Raw genomic sequence first — 27,505 nt, 5'->3', positions numbered from 1 at the left:
TGTTGTGGTATTGTTGTGGTTTTTGTGTTTCTAGGCCATTTGTAAATTGTGAGTTGACAAACCTTTGATATTTAGATATTTTAATTAATCAATATTTTATGTCCACATATTCACATTTTTTTGGCAAGTGGCGCTGCAAAATCAACTGCAGTAAATGATTGATTACCTTAGGATATTAAGGGAGCCATATGATAATAATGATGATGATGATGATGATGATGATGATGATAATAATAATAGTAGTAGTAATTTTATTGCAACATGTTAAGTTTAGCCCAATAAAACTCACAGAACAATGAATGCATATATATATATATATATATATATATATATATATATATATATATATATATATATATATATATAATATTATTATTATTATTATTATTATTATTATTATTATAAAAAATCTAGCAAAATTGTCTCTGTCTTTTTTTACTTTTTTACTTTGTATATATATATTTTTAGATATAATAGTATTTCAAAACATTTCATAGGGACCACATGGTGGTGCACTTGCTTAATGAATGGGTTGAACTCAAACTTTTTGACCTTATTTACCTAATGTACCAGACCTCGGCAAACAAATGAAAGCTATTTATATACAGTGTGAAAGACCTTTGAGCTTGACATATCAGTGTTTACCAAATGCCCACAATGTAAGATCCAGTAAATGATGTCCAGCTTTAACAGGGAAATTAAGGGTGTCTGAATAATTTAGATTCAACACTAATTAAGTATGTGTAAGTATGCTTGCTGTCTATGGGAGGATCAGAAAGCTTTCAGATTAAATTCAAAATATCTCAATTTGTGTTCCGACAATGGACAAAGGGGTTTAGACCTACATGAGTGTAATTAATGACACAGTTTTGATTTTTGGATAAACTAAATTGCTTTAATTCCACTGGAAAGAATGGCCGCTGCCGATTTGATGCACTCTTTCAGGGAAACAGAGGTTTGTATACATTTCTTTCATTTATAAATTCTTTAATGTGGCCTAAATTATATTTTTTTACTCAACATGAGGATGAGACGTCATTCAGCAGCTTTAGCAGAGGTTGTTTTTGCCCTGAGTGTAATCTGATGTTAAAATGCTGATGTTGAGGCTGATGTTTTTGGCCAGGTTTTTGTCCCACAAACAGCTGCACCTTCACCGGCTTGGATTTTGTCAACACATCGGCCCAAGAATTATCACTATTTTTGGTATAAATATACTTTTGAAGAACTTTTTTATGTACTTCTCAGAAATTGGATTTATGTACTTCTCGGAAATATACTAAACTGAGTTTTAAGTATACTTATACTTACGAAAAGTCTAAACATATTTGTGCTCCTGGAATCAGTGTTTTCATTTGTTTGTTGATAGGGGGCGCCAGTACGAAAAAAAAAAACCAAGCAACAACAACACATAATTCCACACGGAATCTAAAACGTAATCTAAACTGTGTAACGTTATGGAAGAAAACGTTCACCCATACAGATGTAATAATGACTGTCAAGCTTTGGGGAGTTGATCGACACTATGTTTTGATTATCATTCTGAATCCGATTCATAATACTTACATGCATAAAGCTAGAATAAAATATTTTAGCAGATACCCAGTCTTTCTTTTGATTGTTTTGTATGTTCAGATGTCCATAAAACAAAACACTCAAATTAATACCTAAATAGGTATGTAGTAGTATACTTAAAGTATTATGTAAAGGTTCACTTGAAGAAAACTTATACTGCAGTAAAAAACTTCCAAACTACTAGTTTACTGAGACTATACTTCAAAGCATACTAAAACACAAGTATTTAACAATCAGTTCACTTTTAGTATAGTTTACAAGCTAAAAACATTGATGTAAACTAGTTGTGTACTCAAAATGTACTACTGTTATGCTTAAAGTATACTTAAAAGTATACTTTTATATACTAGAAAATGGGTCAATTTAGTCCCAAAGAGTTTTGAAATAGTACACTTATAAGTATACTATTAATATACCAATATTTATATACTTGCTTTATAATATTTAAAATATACTTGATCTTTACTCAAGTATACTTAATAAAACTAACTTAACTTAATAAAACTAACTTGTTCTCTGTGTGGACTTATTCATTTATCAGATACTGTTTTTCTTGAAATACAGTGAAAAGTATAACAAGCTAACAGCACAGCAATTAAAACATCAGTTATTTTGGAACTTGGTTTTTGCGTGATGTCTATTGCAAAATGCACTCATGATGAAACAGCGGAAGTGAACTTTTGATTCTTCAAATTGGCAAATAATTAACCCTTTAGTCAACAAACAAAGACCAAAAGCAAAAGCTCAAGTAAGCGGATGTGCAGAAAATGAGAGTTCCTGTACAAATCTTCAGCTTTTGCTGTTGCCTGTTTTCTATTAGCTTTCTATTAGATCTGAAAATATGTGTTCACAGATCAAGACCGCAGAAAGCACATCCTTTTTGCTTTCATTAGTTTGATTAGATTTTTTGAGTACATGCAAATGAACCTAGCCTTATGAGGCACAACTCTTATTTGTTTGACCAAAATGAGCAGTATTTTAAGCGCAAATGGGCGCACCGTAGCATTCATCTGCCCTGCAGTGAGCGCTTGCTCTTCACACTCCACACAGACACTTCAACAGCGCACATTTGCTGTAAAGATGCATGTAAAGTCCATGCACGTCCATGTAAAGATGCTAAAACTTACATATTTCAGTCATGAATGATAGGCGTGTGTTGGATGCACCTGATGTATACTAGACCCTGATAGCACACATACATCTAGGAGACGTCTACTTCACGTCTGCATTGACATCTGCAAGACGTGTTATTTAGGTTGTTTGCTCATCTGCAGTATGTCTATTGGACGTCTCTTTTTAGATTTCAAATAGGCATCCGTTAGATGTCTTTAAGATGTTTATCATTTATAATTTATGTAAAACTGACATCTTCCAGACATTTGTAGACAGCAGATGCTTTCCAGATCAAGTGATATTTTGCAAACATACATGTGCTATCTGTGGACTAGCCGTTAATGATTTGTTAGTCACAGACTGCGTGACTTCGACTGTGTTTTTTTTTTCTAAGGGTTAATTACAATTTGGTCGACTAACGATTCGACAGCTGTTTGGGGGCAGCCCTAATAATCTAAGTGCTTATTTAAATAAAGCTGGTTGTGGAAGACATTCGTAAAAGACTGCAGTGGGCGTGGTTTTAGCACCTTGAGTTGACACGCCCCCACAGTATATATATATATTGACAATATATACGGCCTCAACCTGCACTTTCTCCGAGCACGACAAGGACACCACTAGATCCCTTTTATTTGGACACTTTCCCTTGGACACTTTATTTTGGATTTATTATTTTGTTAATAAAAAGTCCGAGGCCTGACGCCACGCCCACTGTGTCTGTCGTTGGTTCCTCCCCAAGCACAATATATATATATATATATATATATATATATATATATATTATTGCTAGAATGATACAGTTGCCCCCAGTGTTACTTTCGTATGCTTTTGGTGAAAAATTCTTGTAAGGTATAAAGATTGCGTTCCTTTTCCACAGGCAGAGAGAGAATCCTCAATGAATCAGTCAATGATTTAACTTAATGTTATTAAAAACATGTGTATACTGTTCCAGAGATAAAATGTGAAGTTCTATGTGACCAGCATGTGTCTATACCATCCTTTTACTTCTTAAGAGATAAGAAACTGGGAGCAAGAAGATCTTACAGATATGAGTCTGGATATCTTAAAACAGCAGAAGAGGCCACATGTACACAAGACAAACACCAAACCCACTGTGTGCTGGTATGTTCTGCCTGTTCTCCCTCCCACAGCCTTGCCCACCGTTGGAGCCAACCAAAGCTTGAGACCACCTCTGCTAATGGCCCAGGCTCTAGCGCACCCTCTCTAGTGCCTTTACCCTTTCCACAGCCAATCCTCTCCCCATGCCACCAAATGCCCTTGCGCTGGATTTTCCCCCCATCTTTAATAATATCAGAGCCCAGATGCTTGCAGGTACAGACACAGATCTCTTCTTTCTGCTTTTCCCTATCTCTGCTCAGCCAGCCACCCTCTAAATTGATTGAATATTTTCATTTACTCCGCCCATAATCCATCTAATATGCTGTCATTCTCCGAATTCATTATTGCCTTTAACCGTTACTCCAAGGTAATCTGCTCAGCAGACAAAGGCCCATCCCATCCCATATAGCATATCCCATTAGCAAATCCAAACTCTCAGCGGCTGGTCTTCTGATGCTTTCAAAACCTACATCAGATCAAATACATATATCTATTTACATTTCATATACATATTTTTAATTTTCTTTTTCTACAGAAACCTACCCTTCTTTACCCGTAACACCGTTCACTAAGACATCCAGCACACCTCCAATACTAGCCTTGCTTTGGGGAAAAGTGTATTCACTTGCTGGCTGCTGTCTTACTTTAACTGCTTTTGAGGGAGCACTTGGGTATTGGGCTGGATGCTGAGCTCGGACCCCTTGCCCTGGACATGGAGGGGGAACTCTAGGCTTGGGAGTCCCACTGAGCTCTGAGCTCCCTCCCCAGACAGCACGCCAAACACGTTTTCCTTTATTTGATTGAGTTATATGCAAATGCGAACTCTTGAATGTAATATTAAATCTTTCAACACATCAGATACAATCACAGTTTCACAGTAGATTTTAATAAAAAGGCCTGAATGCTTCATTATGGCTTAGGGTTGTATTTGTACACTTTACTAATTACTATCTTGCACTGTGATGTCTGCAATGTTTGCACAAGACTGCACACTATGCACTTATGTGGCTAGAACAATCACTATAGTCCTTATATTTTTGTCCCGTTATGTAGATCTGTCCCGTTTTGTAACTCTATGTTCTGCACACACACTCAGTGTTTTAGTCACTGAAAGCCTACTCATCCTCATTGTCATCACTCTGCAATATTTACCTTTCTATGAAATTCTGCTTTATTAATTTTTTGAAAAGAACAAATAAATAAACTTCAACTGTCTTTAATCCAATGGAAAATATTCGGGAACATGTGGACAGGAAGACATTTAACAGCCAAAACAGGACACTAAGAATTCATTATAAGCGGCGAGTTAGAGACAAAGTTTAGGTTCCAATCCTTGCCGGTGCGTGAGAGCAGCTGCTTCACTTCTTTAAAGTGAACGATAAATGTGTAAACGCATCCAGTGGTCTATATTGGGGTTTTAACAGTCCAACACTGGCTCTCCTGTCTCTGTACTCTTTCAGCCGATGTTGTTAGAGTAGCACTATAGAAAATATAACAACCTGAATGTCCATTTCAGAAAAAAAGTTTGACTTTTCCAAGTATCAGAAGCAAAAAGTAGCACAGCACTTTGTGGACGGGGGTGTTTCTGCTTTCCTGTAAATGCCACTTACTCTCAGAATTGATCATATTTTTCTTGACAAACATTTGTGTTGGTGTAAACAGGCCTTTACTGTAGTCTTGAACAGAAGTAACTTGTCCCTTTGCGTCAGTCATATCAGATGTATCATATGGATCAATTCCAGAAGGACAAACTGTTTTTAAAGTTGGAGAAAGTGTGGAGATCATCTGCAAATCGTTTACATGCCAAAGTAATGGAAAGTGGAACAGCAAACCTGGTTGTGGTAAGTTTATAGAGAAACACTTCTAGATTTGGTCCTGAATCCATTCATAAAAAACGTGTGAGGTTCTGCAGGACATATTATTTCAGCTGAGAAATGAAATTAGGATTGAGAAGATATTACCGTCAACTGTCCCATTTATGTACACGATTTATGTACTACTGAACAAATTTAATGTTTAATATAATATATAATATTTATTTATTGTTCCTCTAGGAACAGTTCAGTGCTCCAAACCAACAAAGAACTTGCAGTTTGTGACTTTTTACTCAGGTCATGCACAAAATAACTCACAATAACCTGGAGGTCATCGAGGTAACTGAATACATTTTAACAATAATTGTTGAGAATGTTCAACTTTGGAAATGCGTGTGTTGTGAATACTTATTTTAGCGTCCTAATAGTGTTTCTTTCCCTGAATGTTATTCAGCATATGTATTTGTTAAGTCTCTTGCATTAAGATCCGAAGAACCATCTAATGAAGGAAGAAAATGAAGACAAACAGACACATACACATCTATGTACGTTTGTGGGAACATCCTACAGCTACTGTACATAGTGGTGGCAGTTACGCAATTGTTATTTGTACTTTTTGTGTCAGCATATTTCTTTACTTTTCTAAAAAAAGTATTTATTTGATTGCACTATATTTTGATAAGACCACTTTAGACATACTATGAGTAACTTATGAGTAACTACATGTCAGCTAATTTGCATTCATTTGCAACTACATGTCTACTAACTCTAAGAGTGGATTGTTAGGGTAAGTTTTAACCTTGCAACGATTCTCATAGTATTTTGTACAATAGGTTGTGAGCTTGTTAATAGCTGTACTCTACTCTGATGAGATAGCTGACAATTATCGTTTTCTCTCTAGCAGTCAATGCACCAGAAAGGCGCAATGCCACAAAGTCTCAAAATTCTCAGGAAGCACTTATAGATGCATTGCTAATACATGTCTACATGTACACGTAAGTCTAATATATAGTACTGTGCTTGTAAAGAAACATCAAGTCATCTAAAATACAAAAACAATTTAAGCAGAAACAAATGCTTCAGGTCTCGAACTCTTCTTTGCACATATATTTTTTAAGCAATTGCTAATTGCCCAATTCTAATGAACCCATTTTGCAATGGCAGATGCAAACATATTTTGCAATGACTGTAATACTACAATGTTTTTTTTTTTGGTTCATCTCAATCATTCTAATGGGACAGATTCATTCATCACATTATATTCCTCTTGAATCAACATTAAGACAGGCTTCACGGGATTAAGCTACAATGGTCAGCGATGAACACGGCAGTTATTTTGGTTAGTGTTTGGTTGGTAGTTAATTTGTTACATATGACTCAAGAAGTTTGACTTAAGGTAACATTTTAGGTGTGTCCAAATGTCAAACATGAGTTGCTGCATCAGATAAGATTTTTTTTAATTTTTTTTTTATTTTGTCTTCTCATTTACAGGAAATGTTGCTTGTGCACAGAGAGGTCTGTTGTAAGAAAGATTTCTTTTTGACAAGCAGGAAAGAGTTTTAGTGACAGATCAAAACAGGTGCTTGTGAACTGAACTCATAATGAGAGTTACTGTAAAACTCCTCGGATTTGGTTTTTGGTTGCTTTACTTCGATTTTGCGTGCTGTCAAGGCAAGTGATTTTCTTTTTTAAATGATCATTATTATTTTTTTATATTTAGATATAATATATTTAACCGTACATATATGTACCTTTAGAGAAGGTTGATTAGTTGTAAATGTACTCCAGCATTTAATGCACTTGAGACAGCTACCGTAATATTAGTTTGTGCTTCTCAGAATGTCGTCGAGATGACATTAAATTTACTAACACGGAATCGGTTGCAAAAGCTTCATACGCTGATGGCGAAACAATGAAAGTGAACTGCATTACGGGTTTTACTGGCTTGTATAAGTTAAAGTGTGAAAAAGGAGAATGGAAGAAATCCATTCAACGACCATGTGCAAGTAAGAGAAATTTTAATACTGTCTACACATCATTTTGGGGGGTCATTAAATCAGTGTTGTTATCTAAATGAAAACTTGCTCGATTTCTGCAGAGAGAAAATGCGGTCACCCAGGCGACCTACAACACGGTGATTTTAAACTTGTGGAGGGACGGAGTTTGTTTTTGGAGCAACGGTGGCTTATTCTTGCCAGAAAGGGTAAAAGTGCTTTCTGCTTTTTTTCTATCGGAAATGTGTATTATCGTCATCGGTTTGACTCTCCTTGCGCTATTGAAAACATTGTGTGGATAGGTATGAAATGACGAGCAGAATCAATCAACGTACCTGCAGAGCTCAAGGATGGGACAATGCTGTTCCCATCTGTGAGGGTATGATTTCTTTAAAAAGTCGCTTGAATATGAAGGAAGTTTTTTGTGTGTTTGTGACATCTGTCATTACGTGTCATTCGCTCAGTTTTAATACTAAAATGACATAATTTGACATTATGTCTTTATTATGGGCTAGGGTAAGGAGTGAGTAGGGTATGTTAGGTTTAGGTCAAATAATGTAATTTTTGTATTAAAAATAACATAACTGAGTGTATGACACTTAATGATACTTGTCATGAACATGCATAAAACCTCCTTCATATATGTAAGCACATCCCTTCGAGTAAAGTGTTCCAGATAATCATATCTAAACGTATTTATTGATTTGTTACATTTTTTTGTTTCATATTCACCGATTGACTAGTGGTAAAATGTCCAGCCGTTTACACCGACAAGGATATAACTGCGTCGGGGGACACAGAGGAGGGAAGTTACGGTGATATTATTCACTTTGAGTGTGCATCTCCTGATAAAATGCTAAATGGAAGTAGTGAAATTCACTGTGAAGAGACTGGAGAATGGAGTGACGTTATTCCAAAGTGCATAGGTTAATTTCCGTTGTTTTCGTTGTCAAAGATCACACGTTTCTGTGCTTTAGTCAAAGCACCAGTTGAATTATTCTCGTTTCACCCACTTTTCATACAGAAATAACTTGCACAGCCCCTGTCATATCACATGGAAAGGTTGTTGAGCCACGTCCGAAATACCTGAAAAATTCCATATTAAAATACAAATGCGATCCAGGGTTCAAGGCCAAAGAGGGAATCCCAAGATGCGCTAAATCTGGCTGGACTGTGAGCCCAGAATGCGATGGTACTAAAATACTTCCAACACATTTTTCATATTGCAAAAATACTTGTTGTATCACACGTGAGCTGAATCATTATTGAATTTGTCTCTAAATTTAGTTTGTAGCTATTCAAAAATCAATTTTTATCATTTTAAGCAGGAAGGCAAACTGTTTTTTTTTTGTAAAATATACTCTAAAAATCTTTGTTTCTTTTACAACTTGGAAAAAAAATAGATATTAGATATATTTACACAATATATTCAAGTTTCTCACACAAACTCAAAATGATTTAATTCCTGCAAAAGACACATCAGTTTCACGTCATTGGTTTCAAATCGGTTTTTGGTGCTTCATCTCTTCTTACTTCTTACTTCTATATATTTATGTCTTGTACAGAAATAACTTGTGAGCTGAAGTCAACTTCATTTGGAGTGCAAAAGACCAACCCGAAGGGAAAAACTATTTTCAGAGCCGGAGAAAGTGTGGAAATCACCTGCTCTGAAGAATACTTTATCTTTGGTACAAAAGAAGCCAGCAGATCTTTTACATGTCGATATAATGGCCAGTGGGACAATAAGCCTGCTTGTGAAGGTAAGAGAGAAACTCTTCTGGATTCAGTGATGATTTTAACACATGCTATTAAAAACATGTGTATCTTGTTTCAGAGATTACATGTGAAGATCCACGCGACTGGCGTGTGTCTAAACCATACTACTGGCAAATTAAGAAATTTGGAGAAAAACAGTCTTACCGTTGTGAGTCTAGATATCGTGAAACAGCAGAAGTGGCCACATGTACACGAGACGGATGGAAACCAAAACCACTGTGTGCTGGTAGGTTCCACTGTGGCGTTCAAAAATTTGCAAAAGCATTCAAAAATTTGCAAAGTGTCAAATATATGAATATGCTTTCGTTTGTTAGAAATGACGCTTTTCAAACATTTACTGACGCTCAAGAAGAAATCACAATGCTTTGTTCGTATTAAACTAAATGATAAAATGTGGTACACAGTGTTGATAAACAAGTCTTTCTTGACTTGAACCAACAAGCAATCACCCAGAACAACAGAAACATCAGACGCTTACTGGCATCGTGTTGGCAAAGATAAAGGCAAATCAGTTTTTCTTCAGAAAGCCTGAAGTATAATGTAGATCTAGTTTTTATATTATATATCATAGAGATCCCCAGCTGGAGTGCCCATCTCATACCTTGTCACTGTGTCTTGGACTTCAATTCCCAAAATTCTTTGCACAGACTGATCATAACACATTGCATAGATCTAAATTTAGTATACCCTACAAAATCCTAGTTGACTCAAAAGCATCAGTTAAATTATTCTTGCTTCTCTCACCTTTTTATACAGATATTACATGCACAGCTCCTGTCATATCAAATGGAAATGTTGTTGAGCCACGGCCAGAATACCACAAAGATGCCATATTAAAATACAGATGTGATTCAGGGTTCAAGGCCAGAGAGGGAACCCCTACATGTGCTAAATTCGGCTGGACTCTGGACCCAGAATGTAATGGTACTACAATACTTCCAATACATTTTTTCATATTGCAAAATTCTTGTTGCATCACATGTGAACTGAATCATTTTTGAATCTGGCTAATTTGTGATTAAATTTAGTTTGTATTTATTCAAAAAGTATTCTTTTATTATTTTGTAGAAAGACTGAAATTGTTTTTTTTTTATTTAATTATCGCTCCATTTTTATTTAATTATTGTTCTTTTGAGAGAAAGAACACATTTTTTTGGAAGGATTCTCCTGTTAAGTCAAGAAGTGCAAGAAAAAATATCTATAGTAAATTCACATAATATATTGTAGTTTTACACACACACACACACACACACACTCACACACAAACTTATTTACTTCCTGCAAAAGACAAATCAGTTTCACGTCATTGGTTTCAAATCGGTTTTTGGTGCTTCATCTCTTCTTACTTCTATATATTTATGTCTTGTACAGAAATAACTTGTGAGCTGAAGTCAACTTCATCTGGAGTGCAAAAGACCAACCCGAAGGGAAAAACTATTTTCAGAGCCGGAGAAAGTGTGGAAATCACCTGCTCTGAAGAATACTTTATCTTTGGTACAAAAGAAGCCAGCAGATCTTTTAAATGTCTACATAATGGCCAGTGGGACAATAAGCCTGCTTGTGAAGGTAAGAGAGAAACTCTTCTGGATTTAGTGATGATTTTAATGCAATCGACGTTGTCAGCTGGCTCTCCCCGGCAAGCATTCTGTTGTGCGATGAAAAACACAGTATAACAAAGACTTGGGTGATGTTTTCTGCTTTTGTGGCACGTTTGTGCCAAGTTTCAGCTATAGAAGCGATGCTTTGTCCAAATCTGGTGCTGGAGGATTTTTTGGACTAAGAATCGCTTGCAACAAGCCTCAAATTGGGCCATATGGGGGTGTTAAAAACACTAGCTTCATCTAAATAAATGGCTTTGAGTTACTATTAATCAAGATCTAACCTTTACAAATATTTAATGCTAGCAATGTTGTATTTCATGAATGTGGAATGTGACTTATCCGGAGAATCCTTCCAAAGAATGGGTATTTTATTTATTGGGTGGGTTTTGCTGCGAAAACCTGGTAAGCCCGCCATGCAGTTCATAATTATATTGCATTCAATATTTTCGCGATATTTAAATTTTTCCAACCCAGATTTTTTTTACATTTATTAAAGTAACTGTAAAAAAATAAGCTTATTTAATGTTGTTAAAAACATTTTCTGTGGTGTAGAACATTTTGAAATATCTGGATAATATTGAGATTTATTATTATCACATTTCTTTATTCTTTACCGTCTAAAAATAAATAGCCTACTGTATCTTCACATGCAAACAGAAAAAGCACCAGCAAATTAAGTAAACATCTCTGTCTTCATTAAATAAAGAAATGCAATGTAAGTACTTGCAACACAACCCAATACAAAACAAGAAATGTTCTGAAAAAAACTTAACCAAAAAAAAAACTTGACAAAAACTTGACAAAAACCAAACATTTTTTCCCCTAGTCACAGTCACATAGAACTTTAACAATCGCTAATGCAGCAGCTGTTACCTCGGCATATTCACCATGATAAAATTAATGATTTTAATGAATGCAATTAATGCATGAATGTATCATAGCATAACAAATGCCCCCCAAAATAAAGTTAAAGACTACACGTTCTTACCACTAGGCTGAACAAGGTGATTGGATAGGAACCATGACTCTCTTTGGTGACTTCTCCAGGAGAAAGTCTCACAACATATTCAGTGACTTAAAGCTTATTTATTTCTTCCCTGTAGACATCAGCTTAAATGGGATATCTTTCAAGGCTTTTTAGAAAGACTATTAAACTATGTAGGCTAATGAATACAAAATATTGCAATGTAGAAAATGTGCATCTTATATACTATATATGAACAGCAAAATGTAAGATGTTATTTGAAAGCTGTACGTAGTTTTCTTTTCATTTTTTGATATAGAAAAATGTCTCCTGTAAGTCACAAATAAGAACCCGTTTCAGACGCTTTTGATGTTTCATCTCTTCGTACCCTTAGTTTTATGTGATTATCTCCTTGTACAGAAGTAACCTGCAAGCTGAAGTCGACCATTGATGGAGTGCAAAAGACCAATCCGCAGGGAAAAACTTTTTTCAGAGTTGGAGAAAGTGTGGAGATCACATGCTCTGAAATATACTTGTTCTTTTTTTCAACCAAATCCAGAAAACACTTTACATGCCAGTATAATGGGGAGTGGGACTTTGAGCCAGTTTGTGAAGGTAAAATTTTAGATAGGCACTTATAGATTTGACTTGTTTAACATTAATAAAAAAATAACGTTACATTTTTTTAGAAACCACATGTGAAGATCCACGTGACCAGCATGTGTGGAGACCAAACTGGGGAAATTTGAAATTGGGAGCAAAAAAATTTTACTCTTGTGAGTCTGGATACCGTGAAACAGCAGAAGAGGCCACATGTACAGAGAGGACGGATGGACACCAAACCCACTGTGTGCTGGTATGTCCTGCTGTGAAGTATTCAAATCCTTTCTACTCACCTAATATCAATTACATGATTTTTCAGCTTTTTACGTATTTTTAAGTATCTTTTTAAGTTCTTTTAAGTAATATTAAGTGTTGAAGATTAGCAGATTGGCAGTCTATTCATTAAAAAGCAATAGCATTAAATAGCTATTTTTATGGTTGACATTGTCAATAATGTTGACTAATCGTTTCAGCCCTATTATTAGAAACATAGGGTATATGTACAAAGCAAAAAGGCAATGATACGCAATCTCAACATAGTAGACCTGACAAAACAGAACTCACAGGCGAGAATTTAAGTGCATGGGATAACGGGGAAACTGGGAAGAGCGCAGGTGCACAGACTGACTAATTAGACTAAACAGGGCAGAAACATGAACAAAAAGGCAAAACAGCAACAGAACCGGGCAAAACATGACACAGACAGACCAGACACTTGACAATTACTGACATTTTGCTTGTAGTTCCATTAAATGTTGTAAAACAAGATTTTACAGTCATGAATAATTTTGGTCAAAAGTTTACATACATGCATAACCTGCAAATTGTTAATACTGTAATAAAGCAAAATAATAATACGATTTAGTAATGTTCTGATGAATTTGTTGACATATTTTTACGAATAGTCTTTAAGATAAAATCTTTATCTGAATTCAAAAAAAAAGTGACTGTATACAAAATGCTTGATTCTTAATACCGTAGGTTGTTTAGATTGCTGGCTATTACTCTTCTTCAGAATTCTCCAGGTCCCACATATTCTTTGGTTTTCCACCATCTTCTGCATATTTAATCCCTTTCCAGTAGTAGTGGGATCCTTGGGCACATAGCCAGGCAAGGGCCTCAGGATTACCTGGGATTCAGGCAGCCCAAACTTTAGACATGTTTTGTTTTCATGCACCTTCTTTATCCGCTTGATGACGGCCAGTGCAAGCAGGAGCAGAGTTTTCATTAATAGAAACTTCTGCTCAACTGACTGCAAAGACTTGCTGCAGTTCTTTATGCATTAGAGACAGATTCCAAGAGGGTATAGAAGGAATTAATAATTAGTAACCCGATAACCAGGTCATGCTTCCACACCCACTTCCCTTCCACAGGGTTGGGATTGGCAACAATTGCAGCCACATAGACTTTAAGGGTAAAGGAGACATGCCTCAATCCAAGCACTGTTAGACAAACAGTTTACACTTCAAGGCATAAGCTGGGCCTCTGATGACGCTCTAAAACTGCCTGCTGGTGATGAGTGTGATCCAGTGCTGGTCCATCTGCAACTCTCCATGCCCTCTTGGGACCCAGAGACAGAGAAAACTCTTTTGCTCTTTGTTTTTTTTTGGAAACAAATAATTCTCCACCCAACTGGGGCAAGATGTGTCAGATGACCTCAGTCTGCTCCCGTACAGCTCAGAACTCTCGGGCCATGTTCTCAGCTGTGTTGCCAAAGAGGCCAGTTTGGGACACGGGGACCTTGAGGAATCAAACTTTGTAAGCGTCTCACATGTTGACCAGACACAGCCATAGCCTAATGGATTGAGCCGAACCTCTAACCTGAAGGTTGTAGTTTTGAGTCCCAGGTCCAGCATGGATTGTAGGTGGGGAGAGTGAATAACCAGCACTCTCTCCACACTTAATACCATGACTGAGGTGAAATCCTTGAGCAAGGCACCGAATAAGCACGGTTGTTCACTTCTCACTACTGTGTGTATGCACTTGACAGGGTAAATGCAGAGTACAAATTCCAAGTATGGGACACCATTCCTGGTCACATGTGACATCCTTTTCTTTCCTTGTACAGAAATAACCTGTGAGTTGAAGTCAACCGCAGTTGGAGTGCAAAAGATCAAACCTCCGGGAAAAACTGTTTTCAGACCTAGAGAAAGTGTGAAGATCACTTGCTCTGAAAATTACTGGCTATCTGGTACAGACGAATCCAGCAATTCATTTACATGCAATGACAACGGAAAGTGGGATCATGAACCTATTTGTGAAGGTAAGATTATAGAGGTACAATTCTGGATTTGGTCATTTTTAATTTCTTCCATGTCATTTGAAACCAAAAAACATGTGGATTTAGTTTCAGAGATCAGATGTAAAGAGCCACATGACCAGCATGTGTCTGGACCAACCTGGGAAAATCTGAAACTGGGAGCAAAAAGATCTTACCGATGTGAGTCTGGATACCATGAAACAGCAGAAGAGGCCACATGTACAGAAGACGGATGGACACCAAATCCACTGTGTGCTGGTATGTTCAGCTGTGAAGTATTAAAATATTAAATATTTTATTTTTTAAAAAATGCTGTTTTAATTTAACTTAATGAAAATGTTATTAATAATAAAATGTAAGAAAAGGTTTTGTGGTTTAGGACCATTAACAAAACAGATCTGACTAATACTGAGATTTACTAACGCCATATTCCTTGCTGATGACGGTCTAATAAATAAATAAACAAACTACTACTACTAATTCTAATCATGCTTTGCTTTAGGTTCAGCAAAATGTGGGCCTCCACCACACATAAATGATACACATGCAAAAGACATAATAAAAAATGAATACAATACAGGAGAGAGAGTTGAATACACCTGTTCACTTCAATACACATTGGATCCGCATTTTTTCAATTACTTGACCTGTGAAAAAGGACAGTGGAAAGGGACTATAATGTGCTTAAGTAAGTATGAACACTACACTCCATATACATCAAAGAGATTTGAGGCTTTTCTCACCGTATTTTTATTAATAAATTCAATGCAGTCTTGTACATTAAGCTCTACACTGCACTGATAAATCAACAAATGCATATTGTGACACTGACAGTGACATGTTGGGTTTATTTCAGAGCCCTGTATAGTGACGGTGGAGGAAATGGATAAAAGAGGTATAAGGCTGAAATGGAAGAAAAACGAAAATATAACCTCAACACACAATGAAAGCATTGCATTTGAATGTCAGGATGGCAAAATGACAAGCGATAAACTAAGACAAAAGTGTGATGATGGAATGATGACTTTACCTAAGTGTGTGTGACAGTGGAAGTAAAACAGTGAAGCATCAGCTACTAAGCAAACGCTGGAGCAAATCAAAATACATTTTCCCATTTCAGTAACTCTGTTTTGGATTCCTTATAAGTAAAACTAACTAAATAAATAAGATAAAACTGAATTTTTTTGCTTTATGCTTAAGGAAACACAACGAATTAGTATTGTATGACAAAAAAATAAACAACATTTAAATCAACAGAAGAAAAACATACATATCTGTACATTAATGTACATAAATGTGAAAAGCCATGCCAAGCAAGGGGAATATTACATAAGCCCTACTATTCAGCTGGTCGATTTTGTAAAGTTGCTCCTTGCACTCTGCAATTAAAAACGCAAAACACCTCAACCGACCATCTTTTAGCCTTAAAATAGTACTATCAGGAATCTCTTAATATGTGCAGTGAAGAATTAACCCTTGAACCATTGAATATGCATTTTTAGGAGAAGCCCTCCGAGATGGATTGAAACCAGATCAAGTGTAAATGCATCTGGTTGTTAAAACCACATATAAAAATTTGATTCCTCCCAAAATGTTAAAATAATATTGAGTTGAAGATTGAATTTATGACTGTTTTTGTGCGCGCGCCTGTGTTGAAATGGAACCGTTTTAACAAATAGATAAAGTGACCAGGTGTAAACAGGCCCTTAGATTGAGTTTCAGATCAGTTTAGGGGTTTTGCATGTCTTTTTAATCAATCACACCCGATTCAAATCATCAGCTCATCAGTAGACATTATCTGGTTTTGTACATAGCTCCTCACATCTGAGATGATTTCTAATCCTGATAACTGATGTCTGGCTAATTTGGTTTTTCAAATGCATTTGTGTATTTGACTAAAATATCTGGATTTAAGATGACTGCGCTTTCCTGAGTTTTTTTTTGTGAAGGGCTTACATGTAGCAGGTATCTGAAAATAAACACAAACATTCGTGGTCAGAATTATTGGCACCCTTGGTAAATATGACTGTATCATTGGAATGAGCATTGGAAGCTTGTGAAAATAAATCTGCATCATTAACAGTTGTCCTGATTAAACATCCATGACCCATTAGCAAGGACAGTTTTCATTTTTTATCTGTTAGAGTGTGATTGGTAACTAATGCATACAACTTTGACAAATTAAGAGCTCCAACACCTGAAAGGGGTGAAAGAGTGTGATATCATCATCATCAAACATTCTCCACTTAGATTATAATTACAACATTTTGAGATAAATGTATTTTGCTTGAGTTTGTGAAATGAAACTTACTTTCATGTGCTCTTTTTCCGTAGATCTTTGTTTTATTCATATGTTATTCTGCCTCATTTTAAGATAAATTCATTTATCAAATACTGTATAAAGTGCACCCGTAGTTTGTTTAAACAGATTGTCATTTTCAATTCAAATGTCTTTTTCAATTAATGTATTTTAACGGTAAACGTATCATAATGCACTTCCTAAAACAAAAATACTCTAACTGAAAATGAGCTGGATGATACAGCACATCCTGATATTGAGTTCTGTGTTCGTGGGTAAACATATTTTGTTGACAAGAGGCGCAAGATTTTAATCCAAAAGTTTAATTTTGATCTTTACACCTAAACCCAACCTTACCATTGAGTAATGTCTAAAATCAGAGGAAATGATAGATGAAAAACACTGATATACAAGCACCAAACACTGATTGTAAGCCAGTTTTTTCAATGTTTATCCTCGTGCACGTTAACGGAGGGGTCTGACATGAAAGCAAATGCCTTTTGACTTCAGTAAATGATTTACTTTTTGATCCACCATCACACAGAGACCAAAATCAGAAAACAGAATAGTTTGTGAACTGAGCAGAAAATGAGAGGCTCCGTACAAATCATTCGTTTTCGTCCTGTTTTCTGTTACCTCTGTGCAAAGTCAAGGTGAGTTTGTTCATGTCATATGCACCTTCTATACTTTTAACTGAACTTAATTGGTTTTAGGGAGTGCTGAGTAGCACGTCTTCATGCGTGTGTTTATTTGTGCTTCTCAGAATGCCTTCGAGAGGACATTATCTACGACAACACAGAGCTAGTTGAGAAAGCGTCATACGATGATGGTCAAATAGTGAGAGTGAACTGCATTACGGGTTATATCGGCTTGTAAAATTAAAATGCGAAAAAGGAACATGGAAGGAGTCTATTAAGCGATCATGTGCAAGTAAGAGAATTATTAATATGATCAAATTTTTTGCATTAACACGGTGTTATAATGTTTGTTTGATTTCTGCAGAGAGGACATGTGGTCATCCAGGCGATGAACCAAATGCTGAGTTTATACTTGCAGACGAGACAGAGTTTGTTTTTGGAGCAACAGTGGTGTACACTTGCAAGAAAAGGTATTCTTTTTTTTATTGTAGAAAATGTACACTATCGTCTTCGAGTCTGATGTAAAAAGTGGACAACATTGTGTTCACAGGTATTATATGACAAGCAAAATCAATTATCGTACCTGCAAAAGTGAAGGATGGAGCAATACTGTCCTTGTCTGTGAGGGTATGGCTTTTCTTTTTTTCTGTCTTTTGATTTCTCTTATGGCTTCTACACACTGTGCAATCTGGATAAAAATATTATCTCTAATAAACTTGGTCACGACATTATTGAATCGCTGGCCTACAGAAGAGTACAATTTTATCAGTATGTGCTAGTTGTAAACTAATATAGTAAGATAAATCACATTAAATCTAGTGAAGATTCAGTGAAGGACAATGCATTCATTATCGGAATCCATACTTGTTTACTTTTTTAGCTCTTTTTGTATTCACGGTATTTGTTTCTCTCACTTCTCTCACTGTTCATACACAATGCAACCCCCAAAAGCCAACACTAAAAATAGATTGCCATTAAACTTTCATATATTCTTGCATTCTATAAGATGTTAAGGCTATTATATGGCCTTTAATTCTCTATTTTGTTGTACACTACTCAGCCACCACAGAACAACTACTTACTTCAGTGATTAACAGTTCAAACGATAAACTCAGAATACTCAAGGTTTTATGATTTAGATTTGTCAAGGAAGGTATCACTTCAACCATTTAAGTGCCAAGCTATCTTATTTATCAGTTTTCAGTTTAGCAAATACTGTATATGTGTTAGCTCTTTAAACAAAAACACGTGCCTTTAATACTTACAAAAATATTGTACTTATATTTATTCAAGCATTCTTTTCTTTTTGTCTAGTTGAGTTTTCTCCTGCAAAGTCAAAGCATTTTCAGTAACAGTTTCAGTGCTGTTTTTTTTCAATGTTCTTTTTCTTACCCTTAGTCTTAGTTCTGCATAATAATGTCTTCAACAGAAGTAACTTGTGAGCTGAAGACAACTAAATTAGGAGTAATCAGCATCTATCCAGAGGGGAAAACTATTTTCAAAGCTGGAGAGAAAGTGATGATTACCTGCTCTGAGAGACACTGGCTCATTTTTACAAAAGAAACCAGCAAATTATTCACGTGCCTAAATAGTGGAGATTGGGATCACATGACTGAGTGTGCAGGTAAAATTAAAGAGAAATGTTATTTTATGCACTTTTTTATGTTGTTATAAAAAAATTTAATCTTGTTTCAGAGATTAGTTGTGAAGTTCCACATAATCAGCATGTGTATTATCCAAGCGGTTACTTTAGAAGAGATTTGAGACTTGGAGTGAAAAAAACATACAGATGTGAGTCTGGATATCGTGAAACAGCAAAAGAAGCAACATGTACACGAGACGGATGGACACCAAACCCACTGTGTGCTGGTATGTTCTGCTACTAAATGTTATGTTTTTTGTTTGATTGATTTGTCTCCTGCAAATGGCAAAGCATTTACGGTAATAGTTTCAACATTTCTCATGATTCATCTTGCCCTGAGTTCTGCATAATTATGTCTTGAACAGAAATAACTTGTGAGCTTTAATCAGTTAAATTTGGAGGAAAAATATCAAGTCAGATGGAAAGATGTTACAGTCTTTGTTGTTTATTTTTTATTAAAAGTGGTACTTGAGTCCTTCTCAGTCAAAGCATTTACTCATATACCTCATCTTTAGACCTAAGTCTGCAAAACAAGCACATCACGTCCTTTAAAATCAGTTTACTAGTGTAATAATAATAATAAAAATAATAATAATAATTTTCTACATTGCACACATCATTCAAATCAAAGCTATTTTGTTTCATTTTGGAAACACTGACATTTTAATTCTACACTAAATTACTAATAAACTACAGCAAGCGATCATGAATGAAAATACATACTTTGTTCACTTAGAAATCAAGACTTTGAATGTTTTGAGAAAGAAGGTAACACTTTATATTACAACCCACAGCGTATAGCAAAATAAACAGAATTTACAGCATGACCTTTTTTGGTTTATAATCATAGTGGACCTATTCAGCACCTTAAGACATTTATATGTTTACAAGCAAGTGAAAAAGCTACACACATATTGTGAGTTTTGAGAAATGGAGCCATAGTTTCAAAACTGTGTAACCATTACAAAAACAAAAACACCAAGCCCACTGTGTGCTGGTATGTTCTGCTACTAAATGTTATGTTTTTGGTTTTATTGAAACCATTACTGTAAATGTTTTGGTTTTTTATAGGAGACAAATCAATGTTTGTCATTTTCATTTTACAAATAGTTTTGTACACTTAGGCCTATGTCTTGAACAGAAGTACTTTTGCGTGCTTAAATCAATTAAATTTATATAGAAAAAGAGATAAAACCAGAGAGGAATGTCACTTTTTGTTTTTAATTGCTTATACACTACTCAGTCAATACATTCACTTAAATACCTTTTAGACCAAGTCTGCAAAACTACAAGCACATCACATCCTTTAAAAATCAGTTTGCTTGTGTAAAAAAAAACATTCTCTACATTGCACTCATCATTCAAAGCAAACAGCTCTTTTGTTTCATTTTGGAAACACTGACATTTTTCTGCCACACTAAATTGCTGATGAACTACAGCCAGTGATCATGTGAAAGCACTTAATTTGTTCACTAGGAATGCAGAACTCACACATGTATTGTATTCAAATCTTTGCTATCAGTATAGGTTGTATGATCATGCTGATGTGTGTTTTTTAGAAATTGTGTGACCCAAGTCACTTTTTAATTCCCAGCCCCAATGGACAGTCATACAGCAAGTATGTTACGGTCTATCGGTGTGTTGCCTCTAATTGCATGAAGTGTAAAACATTGTGGTAACACTTTATTTTATGCTCTCTTATATAGTTGCTTATTAGTGTAGCGTGTCTGTACACGAAGACAACACAAGGATGAGATCCAGCCCTGGTTTTAATCTGATCAGTGAATCGCAGGCGACAGAGGCACGTACAGGGAAAATCGACAGCCTGTGGCTATTACACAAAGAAACAAACAAACCAAAAACAATTACATGGAAATAAAACTGATTACAAAAACGGACTTTGTGTTTTCATTGATACACGAATATACATACGTATTCATATATAGAACAATCATAATGCCACTCAATTCATGAAATTCATATTTTCGTACATAATGAAATGGTAGTTATGTTAAAGCTCCCTTCTAATAACATACACCTGAAGAAACGCTTCCACCGCTTTAAGCTTGTACTTTCATATCTCAGGTTCATCAACTCAACCCTTATTATAAAAACACAGAATTTATAATGGTATAGACAACACACACACACACACACACACACACACACACCTTGTTAGGGACGCTGATGGAAACAGGAGTTTCAAAGTGAATCAAAGTATTTATTTAAAGCAGCGATTAAGCACAGTCTTTTCAGAATAAACAACACAAGATCACTGGGAGATCGGAGAAACAGGAGCTCTGTTATTAATCAACTGATTAATAAGTGATGTGTTAATAGCTTTTATCTATGTTTTGAAGATTAAGTTATAAATAAGTTACAAGGGGTTAGGTGATCACCACCCACAATATACAAGCACACACCACAGTTCCCTCAATGTCCGGTCTCATTCTCCACGAAGTGACCACTGCTGACACTCTATTGAGTTAAACCTTCTGATACTTAGCTCTTGCGATGTTCTCCAGTTCCAGTTGTCTCTGCGTTTTCCAGGTGCTCCATCCATCTCCGTGTCCTAAATTTCCAAGTTCCAACCATCTCAAGTCAAACCATCGCTCAAACCGTTTACACGCATTAATGCACTGAAAAAAAATATTTAAAAATGTTTAAGGAAAGTGGCTTTAAACTATATATTTTTCACAATATTTTAAATAGCAAAATGTTAAACAATTAGTCAAATAAATTTGTTGATTTAACTGTAGCTGAGTTTTTTTAGTTAAGTTACTAGTTATTATTAATCACTTGAAAGACTGAAATGCTGCAGTATTTTTTCTGACATTGTACTGTTACAAAAAAAACATTTGTAAAAACATATCGACACTTTCTGCATCCCCTAAAGTGTAAACTACTCTGGCCGGGTACAGGTTGTGTGTGCGTGAAAGATCTACCAATGATGAGTAAGACATTTTAACTTATTGAGTAGCTTTTACACTTTAGGGGATGCAGAAAGTGTAAGTGATTTATTCATGCCTTTACACAACAGGTTTTGAATACTTTGTAGCGCTGCAATGTAAAGGCTGACCGGTGAGGGTTAGACAGATGTATTCTCTGACACTGATGGAGTATTTTTAATGGTATGAGATAATATTTACAATGTTAAAATTTCAGTGATTAATATACTACTATAATACATAATAATATATTAACTAGTAACTTATTAACCATTTACCAAGTATATGTTTGAGTATTTCATGACATGCTATTTTTAATATAACATATGACAAATTTGTACATTGTTGGTACATGTTACTTGACTATTTGTGAACATATAGCCACACCTCTTGTCTAGTCCTTTGTTTTTACTTTATTCGTTCACTCTGTTCTGGTTTGTTGTGGTTTTACCTGTTCTTCTTCAGAACGTATCCTCTAACCTCTAAGTGTTCTTTATCTTCTATCTACTGATATTATATCCTTGTTCTCCTTTTGCCCTTTTTTTCTTGATTTTTTTGTGCATTTTAATCTAGTTTGGTTTTTGCCTATTTAGAAATGCATTTTTCTTTTCAGCTCTTTATTGGTATATGATAATCAGAAAGTAGCTCTGACATAGCAACATACAACATCTTGCATATCACGCATCTTATACACTTTATTCCTATTTCATTTTATGGTATTCATTTAGTAGTTGTTGATGACTCTTGTCTATCATTGGTTCTATTTTATTACACTTGTGTTTTCCATGTCGATGATACAGAAAGGGTTCTACAAGTTGAGATCCTACCAATCTTTTTTAATGTGAGCTTACTCATAACCACACCTTTGGTGGCGTGATCCAAATATCATAATCGCCATTGGTGATGCGAGAACCTACCAATACACTAGTTTCACCTCTCTACATTGTAGCACAATTTACTGTCTTTAAGAGCAAGGTTGGCCCCTGGTGCTTTGGGGGTCCCTATGTAGTTGCAAACTTTGCACATAGGGAGGATCGGCTCTGATGCAATAGTGGAGGAGCACTGTGTGTGTACAGGTATGTGTGTTCATGGCTTTTGATTTTCTCACTCACTACACCACTACCCTCCTCTCTACTTATCTCTTCTCTCTTTCCTTCTCCTCCTATACCTCTTTTCTCCCATCATCTCTGCTTATCTCTTTCTGAGTCTTCTTCTCTCTCTTTCATTACACTCTTTTTCTACCCACTCCACTGCCTTATAGTCCTCCTTTTTCTGTTTGGACTGTTTTGTGTATGGTGGGTTGTTATAAACATTGCCTGGATTTTTATATTTGTTTTATTAAGTTCTTTTGGTTTGTTATTTTGGCCTTAGGTCTCTCTGGAAGCTAATGCTCCTTCTATTAATTTTTACTTACCTGTAAATAGCTTAAAATGAACATGTTGCCTTTGTTTATCTGTTGACTGTGGCTGGAATCCTGTTAACATCTTGTATTCATGTCTCATCCTATTAAAATGGGCTGTAACAGTGTGTAAGCAACAAGGTACAAGAGGCTGTGCTGTATCATGAATAAATCACGGCTGAAGAGCGTTATTGCGCATGACTGAACCAAAAAGCGGATACTGGTAATATTTCTTTCTCGCCTGACGTCTGAGCTTGAGAGCTTTCACACAGATGCACACACATTTAACATCTCGCCTCATGAGAAGCATTAATTAGACGAGGAAGGGCGTGGTCTTCAAATTAAATATGAAAGACAAACCACAATGCCAGCAGGGCCACTCATACTTTATTAAATAATATAAATTAATTTTGCCAAAGCGCATAATACACAGAACAATTTAAGGTTTATTTTATTGAATATTTTAATTATTGTAAATAAAACTGCTGACCAATCAGAATTGAGAATGTTTTTGTTCAGAATGTTCAGGGAATAAGTGTTACACATAAAATACTTACATTGATTTGTTCATCAAAATATCCACCATTAGCAGCTGTACAGCTTTGCATTAATCTGGGCTTCAGAGCTTTCAATTTATTCAAGTGTTGACTTGATTTATTATAGCATCCTGGAAGGATTGCCCAAACATGATTCACACTGGTTGGACACTTTTTTTAACAGACATCACAGTCCAGTTCCTTTGCTTTGCAAAAACAAAACAAACAATATAGATTAATGCTGATATTATCCAAAACCACACTTTGCCAGAGCAGGACAGTGTAAACTATTATTATTATTATTTGGATGTGATTTGTTGCTTGCAGCATGGTTTTATGTACATCAGTGTACCAAATTAGCTCAAAAAGGAAATCAGATTTTAATCCAGATTTTAGCAAATTTGAACACAATCACATGCAACTCAGTGTGAGTCTGGGCAGAGGCAGGTGAATGTCATACAAGGCCATACCCTTCTAGCCAGGTTGGAAAGGTGGGTGTCTCAGCTCTCCCCTGCTCATCTGGCATTTCTTTCCTAGCACTGCCTGTTGGAGATAAAGGTAAGCTTTGTCCCAGACTCTCTTGCGCTCTTGGAACTGTAGTAGTCGACTGCTGTCTGATGGTTTGCTGACCACGGGAACTAGGAGGCTGGAAACCAAGTATTACACTGGAAGGGAGTGAGACCAGTAGCCAGTTGGTGAAGGAGGTTCATAGCCGCATACCTGGATATGCCCTGAGAACTGGTTCCAGAACTCCCAGTATTTATGGCAGAAGGGCACTCCTGGGTTTACTACTCTTAGATCTTGTCCGTTAAGGATTGAGGGATGATATCCAGAGGAGAGACTAAGAGTCACACACAAGGAAATAAAAGAATGTATTCCATACACTGGATATGAAAGCTAGGGGTATCTGGCCCAGATACCATAATGTCTTCAGGGAGTCCAAACAACCAAAATATTGGCTAAACAGCTGTTCCATGTTTACAGGGCAGTGGGTAAACTTTGAGGGGTAATAAAATGGCAGAACTTAGGAGAATCTATCCATGATTACTATAATACAAGTGTTACCTCAGAGGGTAGATCTGTGATAAAGTCTCACTCAGTGGTGTGACCAGGGCTTATCTAGGATTAGCGGGGGTCACAACTACCAGCTGACCTCTTGGACATGAACAATCCTACATCCATCATACCTTCTCGCATCCCTTGCCATCTCTGACCACCATAAGTGATCTTCCAAAGGAAACAAAGAACTCAAAAAAGAGCAAACAACACCTCTTATCTCCCTGTTGTTTTATGACAACCCTTCACTCTTCGTTCTTCCTGATTACCCTCCTTCTGCCCAAAAGAGTTGGCTTTCTAAGGTTCAGTTTCAAGAATAAGTATATATGTCATTTGTCTTGGTGAACCTCAGTTTCATGTTTGCAAGGCGATTGGTATATTTTACAGAAATCACTTATACTATGGGAAAGATTAAAACTGAAAGATTGGAGCTCAGACAAATATGAGAAGAGATTTTAGAATTAAAAATTGAAAAGCAAATTATTATTAAATATAAGTGATTTTTCAGATGCAAGGAAAAAGACCGAAAGCACATTATACCTTGACAAGGACCTTCTGGATTCTGTTCTTCAGAGCAACTTTTACAGTATTGAAGGGAAGGAAAGGTGGATTTATTTTAGGAAAACTGGTATTTGCATAGCCTCGAGAACCTGTGTAACACGCCCATATTTTCCGTCTGACTCTTGAGTAGATAAAATGTCATCAATTTATACAATGACGAATTTGAGTGAGAAAGTCTGAGTACCTTGTGCAAAAATTCTGAAGACTGATGCGTTGACACTCATGTACAGTATCATAAGATACACATAGTGACGGGCAGGAGTCTCCTGGATTGAAGTCTACTGAAAACGGTTTTCCACCATCGACTCTCACATTCTGATTCTGTTGCAAGCACTGTGGAGGTCCAACTTAATGAATACGTGTTGCTCCTCTTAGATTCCTTAGGCTGTATGCTAGATGAGGGACAATGGATAGTGGAACTTGACAGTTATTCTGTTGAGCGATTCAGAATCTATGCAGGCCACAAGCCCTCTTCTGGCCACAAAGAAAAACTGGAAGCAGTAGGAAGTAGAATATGGATGTAACCTTGATAATAAAAAAGTACACAAACACTACAAGATATTAAGATTTTATCGCCAGAGGGAGTGGTTCCTAAGTGTGATATCACAGCATATCGATTAAACACTAGTTAAACTTAATGACCAGCCTTTTCTTATTGTGAATAGATTAAAATATGTGTATTTTCTTCAGTCCTGTGCTGTCCATTATAGTGAACATAAAGGGAAAAAAGTTTGTACAAACCTTTGTTTAGTAAAAAAAAACAAATAAATAAACAGGTCTGAAGGGGTTAAGATCACTCAAATGTGTTTCAGGAAGCTACTGTGCATGCATTTGATAAATACGAATGTTTTAATGTCCTAATAGTCTATTCTTACCTAAACAGCTTCAGCATATACACATACAGATTATTTGTTTCAATGGTCTAGATGATTTTCCCACATAACACAGACCACAAGGACATCAGGTAAGGTACACACGACTGAAGCACATGTAACAACATGGTTAATTGTAGCCACAGTGTATTAGTAGCATCCTTGTTTGTTTTCAGTCTTTTGACGAAAGGTTGATTGGACCCATGTTGTTCTATCTAACATTTTGGTTAAAATTGAGATATTCATATTCTTGCTCTGTGACAGTTTGTTTTTGTTTGTACAGTTGTACATTTTTATGACTTTATTAAAAAAAGGTTCTATCTACAAAGTCAACCTAAAATGATTTATTCAAGTTTAATCAGCTAATCAGCACTTCAAATGCATGCAAGAGGACCAAATTAAGATCAGCCTTCTTTGTCATCTCACAGCATCGCCCTGTGCTCCGAACAGCAGGAGAGATACACATCAACAATAATTACGCAGCCGCATTATTTCACCTATAGCACCGACTCAATGTGGTGCTAACAATGATCGCGCGTAGGTTGAAACCCAGTCATGAACCGAAAGACAGTTTCATGTCATGGCAAGATTGAGCACAGCAACAAGACACAAGGTAGTTATACTGCATCAACAAAGCGGTAGTGGTAAAAGGTGGAATACATGAATAATGACATGATCATGAATAATCAGTGTACTTAAAGTATATTAAGTCTACACACTGCATAAAAGGTCATTTTA

General features: G+C 36.0%; 2 protein-coding genes across 2 annotated transcripts; both read left to right on the top strand.

The window, feature by feature from the left end:
* Nucleotides 1–7,117: 7,117 nt before the first annotated feature.
* LOC122327836 (complement factor H-like) lies at nucleotides 7,118–16,929 on the top strand. The gene is given in 17 exon segments (XM_043223483.1): nucleotides 7,118–7,289; nucleotides 7,457–7,624; nucleotides 7,717–7,764; nucleotides 7,767–7,821; nucleotides 7,915–7,991; nucleotides 8,356–8,538; nucleotides 8,637–8,804; nucleotides 9,178–9,372; nucleotides 9,447–9,614; nucleotides 10,145–10,312; nucleotides 10,760–10,954; nucleotides 12,374–12,568; nucleotides 12,643–12,809; nucleotides 14,625–14,819; nucleotides 14,904–15,074; nucleotides 15,319–15,504; nucleotides 15,673–16,929. Coding segments are annotated over 14 exon segments (1,863 nt in total). The 5' UTR covers nucleotides 7,118–7,219; the 3' UTR covers nucleotides 14,631–14,819; nucleotides 14,904–15,074; nucleotides 15,319–15,504; nucleotides 15,673–16,929.
* A 1,013-nt stretch (nucleotides 16,930–17,942) lies between these two features.
* On the top strand, nucleotides 17,943–21,207 carry LOC122327182 (complement factor H-like). Its single transcript, XM_043222365.1, has 6 exons — nucleotides 17,943–18,045; nucleotides 18,118–18,223; nucleotides 18,304–18,380; nucleotides 19,183–19,377; nucleotides 19,449–19,622; nucleotides 21,102–21,207. Exons 3-6 carry the CDS (start codon nucleotides 18,311–18,313, stop codon nucleotides 21,110–21,112), a joined length of 450 nt encoding a protein of 149 aa, XP_043078300.1. The 5' UTR covers nucleotides 17,943–18,045; nucleotides 18,118–18,223; nucleotides 18,304–18,310; the 3' UTR covers nucleotides 21,113–21,207.
* Nucleotides 21,208–27,505: the final 6,298 nt, after the last annotated feature.

The sequence above is a fragment of the Puntigrus tetrazona genome, chromosome 22, assembly GCF_018831695.1.
Source record: "Puntigrus tetrazona isolate hp1 chromosome 22, ASM1883169v1, whole genome shotgun sequence".
NCBI classification, from domain to species: domain Eukaryota; kingdom Metazoa; phylum Chordata; class Actinopteri; order Cypriniformes; family Cyprinidae; genus Puntigrus; species Puntigrus tetrazona.
The sequence above is the reverse complement of the archived record's forward strand: the minus strand, read 5'-3'. Positions and strand labels throughout refer to the sequence as shown.